Raw genomic sequence first — 4641 nt, forward strand, 5'->3', positions numbered from 1 at the left:
TGAGACTATGATCAGAATTTTACTAAAATATACTGTGTACTTCATTTTAATCATATTGAAGAAAATGGATGCAGAAACTGGAATATTTACATTTCATTTTAATTATAAATAGCTTGTGGCCGAGTTGACTGCAGCCAGACTTTTTGTGGCCGAGTTGATTTGTGGCCGAGTTGACTTGTGGCCGAGTTGACTGTGGCCAAGTTGACTTGTGGCCGAGTTGACCTGCTTCCTCTGCACTGACTGTACAGAGAGAGAGAAGCGGTCGAGTCACATGCACTAAAAGAAGGTGTGAGTGAATGGAAGAATTGATCGTTGTGTTTATCTGCATTCCAATTGAAATCAACTTTAACTAGGCCTAGATTGAGAATTTATTGAAGATGGATGACGACTTTCCAGATAAAATTCAAACAACTACGACAACTACTGCTCATCATACCACCAACCAAGGGGGAAGTGGTGGTGGCGGCGGCGGCGGTGGTATCACGGTTGACAAGGCATATCTGCGCTCGCTACCTGCTATTCTACACATTGTACAGATAGTAAGATTTGTATTTTCTCGGTGTGGTTCTCTCCTTGCAGGCTTAGAGGCTAGATAGACCGGGAACCCAGAAAATTTAATCATGTGAAAAGAGACAAAAGGTTTAATGGTCTGGTCATGATAGTATAGGGCCAAAAGAGGGTGCAGGTCAACTCGGCCACAAGTCAACTCGGCCACAAATCAACTCGGCCACAAAAAGTTCGGCTGCAGTCAACTCGGCCACAAGTCAACTCGGCCACAAGTTATTTATAATTAAAATGAAATGTAAATACGGTATTACAGTTTCTGCATCCTTTTACTTCATTATGATTAAAATGAAGTACACAGTATATTTTAGTAAAATTCTGATCATCGTCACATCGTCGTGAGATCGTTGTATACATTTCTTCACACTGTACTCTTATTCAACAGAGAAAACCCGCCACTTACAGAATGGAATAAAATCTGACAATTGTAACATTAACAATTTAAGCAATCTTAATAATTAAGAAAAACACATATATTAATGTTTAATTTTGTTCACGTTAAAACACTGACATAAAACATGAGTACATGTTTGTGGGGTGCAGCATCTGATATCAATTATCCACAATAGGAACAATTGGTATTGTTGAGTGACAGACTTCAGTCCTTCATATTTGTTCGACCATTGGGGGCTATGTTTGAAACCCGTCAGTGACAAGGATGCATCCAATGGCGTGAATCACCAGTCACATGTCGGTCCTTTTCAAATATTTACTTTAATAATACTAATTAGTCATAATAATGATAATAAAGGTGATAACAACAACAATATTAATAGTAATATTTATTTTAACAATACTAATAGAAATAATATGGTAATAATAACGAGTTGACTTGTGGCCGAGTTGACTGTGGCTGAGTTGACTTGTGGCCGAGTTGGATCAAATTCGGCCAAGATACAATATTCAGCATTGCTGTCGGGGCGCGACATCCTGTACAAGCGGGCTGGGGGAAATGAAATAGGAGGTTAAATAATCATAATGCATTTAATCATGTGGAGAGAGACATGGATAAAAATAATTGGATATTACTCCCAGGTAGATACTTGCAATAATGTCACATGTGACAGCAACTTTTACCTGTACGTGACCTTATTAAACAGTGACATTAAAGGCCACGCCCAAATACATTTAATCATGTGAAGAGAGACACGGATGAATTTTTTTTTTATTGGAACTATTATACATTGGGGTAACAAAAATACTAATGGCAGCAACTTTATCCTGTACATAAGCCCAGACAGCAGCCCCAAGCGACCCATGGGGGTCTTAATATAGTAGCAACATGATAAAATCAAGCAAAGAGAGACATGAATGAAACCAACTAGGAATTATTACTTGTACATTGTAGAAGGCTGAAACACCGATGACAGCAAGGCTGGGTAGCCTATAGGCTCGGTGTGAATCCCTTGAATTTGTAGGGTCTGATTTTTGTCGGTTGGTTTACACGCCGGTCCATCAGTCGTTTTTTAAGTCTCGGTCGTTTTGTACCCTGCCTTTAACTTGGCCTATGTCTTTGATTTTTTTTTCTCTTAAATAGACCTACACAGTAATAAGAATGAGATACCTAACTGTTTTCAAGAGTGAAAAAATCTTTAATTTTTAAAAACTTTAAAAAGTCATTAAAAGACACCTCAGAAGTCGAGAAAGCTCATTTCCGGCCATCTAAGAAACCAAATTTTTTCGGGGGAGGACCACCCCTTCCCCCGTTCTTTTTGGGTTTCTTTTTTTAAACATTTTGAATCCCCATGCTTCAAATCCTGGATCCTGGATAGTGATTGATTCTTTGGTTTTATCTGTTTTATCTTTATTATATGTATTTTTAGAAATGAAAAAAAGGAAGTGGATATATTTACGTCGCCGTAAACAAATCAGTAAACGATATATTTGTATTTTATATATAAATGAAACAACGCATGCGCAGTCATACTTTAATAAACTTGCATTTATAGCACTGCGTGGCCTCCAACCCGCGGGGATTCCCCCAAGTTCACCACGGCACTACTTAATTTATAATTTTGTTTTTTTATTTTTTATTAAACGTAATTTAATTTTCTACAACAGCACAGTATGTAGTTTAATCACTAAATAAATTATTAAATCATTGTGTTAACTTTTCAAATAAAAGTGATATTATCAGCTGGAAATGTTATGTTCATTTTACTCAATCATTTGTTGAATGAACACACTTGACCTAAATACAAGGCCTAGGCCTACGCGAGGTTTCCTTGCTAAAACTCAATTACCACAAAATCAAGACGATATTCTTCTAAGCCTACCTGTATTGTTATACGATAGTCAATCATCACAAATTAAATAACATCCTAATGTTTTCATTCAAAAAAAATTTACCCACGTCGTCACTAACAAAAACAACATCGTTATAGTCTTTAGTCGGGTCGAGCAAAGCCCCAGCGATTGCGAAGAACATATTGGAGAGCACATTCTGTAAGATATTTAATCATTACGAAAAAGTGAGACCAGGGAGATGTAAAAAATACATAAAATACATCTCCCTGGTAAGACAAAACAGATTTTTAATGTTTTATTCAAACATATTTTCCCATGTAGTCTGATCACTAACAAAACAACATTGGCATGCTGTGCATGTGTCTACGAAGTATGGATGCAGAAAGTGGAATAAGCCCTGCTCTACGTTGTGGTCATGATGTGAGAAAGTGAAACGAATACTTCTAGCTCATTATCACAATCATTCAATTATTTTATTTTTAATTGAAATACATAGGCTACTACTGTAGTAAATTTAATTACGTTTAGTAAGAACGGTAAAATTATAATTTAAATACTGTACACCTATCCGCTAGTAGTTCACGAAAATTCATACAACCAATTTGGGGATTCCCCACGTGCGTTGATTTGCCGTTGATTCGATTGTGTGTTGTTCAATGGCTTTTTAAAGAGTAGAAACCATTTCAACGGTAGCGGAAGCGGGGGAGGGGGCCATTGGCCCACCCACTTTTTATACTGGGGGCCCCTGGGCCCACCCCCCCACTTTTGTGACTGTTCCCAGGGGCGGATTTAGGGAGGGGGGGCCGGCCCGGCCCCAGCCCCCCTTTTGGGAGGTAAAAAAAAGAAAAAAATGATAGCCCACAACGCCTCAAATGTTATTTTCGGGCGTCTAGAACACAAAAATTCCGGACCCCCTAAGTCACTGTTGTCTCGATCAGCCAAAATTTCGGCCCCCCCTTTTGGAAATCTCTGGATCCGCCCCTGGTTCCAACCACCAGTGACAAACATTTTACGAACGCTGCAATGTCGTCATTATTATTATTATTATTATTATAAAATATATACTCTTTTTGAGTTTGTTTGTGCATCTGTAAAGTTCGCCTGCATTTGTGAATTCTGTATTTAGGCATAATATGAAGGTAGGCACTCTTAATGGAGCGATGTTCTAGTTCTCTTTATGCTAACCACGAAGATGTATAGTAAGTGTAACTGATTGGCTTACAGTAAACCTTAAAACCAGCGTAATATAACCACATGTAAGTTGTCTGAAGGTTAACTACAGAATTTACAGTACACTGTAGTTAATGTGTTATTATAGGTTGTAAAACTGTATTGAGTAAAAAAAAATGTACTTTTAATCTGAGAGTGCCATTTCCGGCCATCTAGAGGTGCCATAATCATAATCAACAGTTGTGGGGCTGAGGCGGGTGGACATTCTATTTACGCAAGACTCTCCCTGGAACCCCTCTATTTCGACTTCGTGGACCCGCCACAATTGGAGTATCATTTCTGAGCTTAGCTTATAGAAGGGTAATTTTTATCCATTGGGGGAAAAGTGAGGTTTTCGTCAGGGAACCCATATCAAGGATAACCCTCATAATAAAAAATTCATTGAGGTCGTGGAAGCAAGCTCGACTTCGACTTTGTTCGGAAATCTGTGGCGCGTTCAAGGGGAGGGGGAGGCTAATTCATTTTTTTTTAATGGAGATAAGGAAAATTATATTCAAATTTTAAGTCTAAGAGTGTAATTTCCGGCCATCTAGAGGTGCCAGTAATCACAAATTTTCTTACCTCAGCCCCAACCATGGTGGGGCTGAGGTGGTATGGATC

At 38.4% G+C, this 4641-nt stretch overlaps 1 protein-coding gene across 1 annotated transcript in view; it reads left to right on the forward strand.

Moving 5' to 3' along the window:
* The first annotated feature begins 221 nt into the window (after positions 1–221).
* Positions 222–4641, forward strand: part of LOC117105122 (proteolipid protein 2-like) — a 9890-nt gene continuing 5470 nt past the window's right edge. Inside the window, exon 1 of the mRNA XM_033246186.1 lies at positions 222–539. Coding sequence (XP_033102077.1) covers positions 378–539 — 162 coding nt within the window. The 5' untranslated portion in view covers positions 222–377. The remainder of the gene's footprint in view (positions 540–4641) is intronic.

The sequence above is a fragment of the Anneissia japonica genome, unplaced genomic scaffold (assembly GCF_011630105.1).
Source record: "Anneissia japonica isolate Jap-2015-1 unplaced genomic scaffold, ASM1163010v1 scaffold640_len1575945_cov177, whole genome shotgun sequence".
Lineage (NCBI taxonomy): Eukaryota > Metazoa > Echinodermata > Crinoidea > Comatulida > Comatulidae > Anneissia > Anneissia japonica.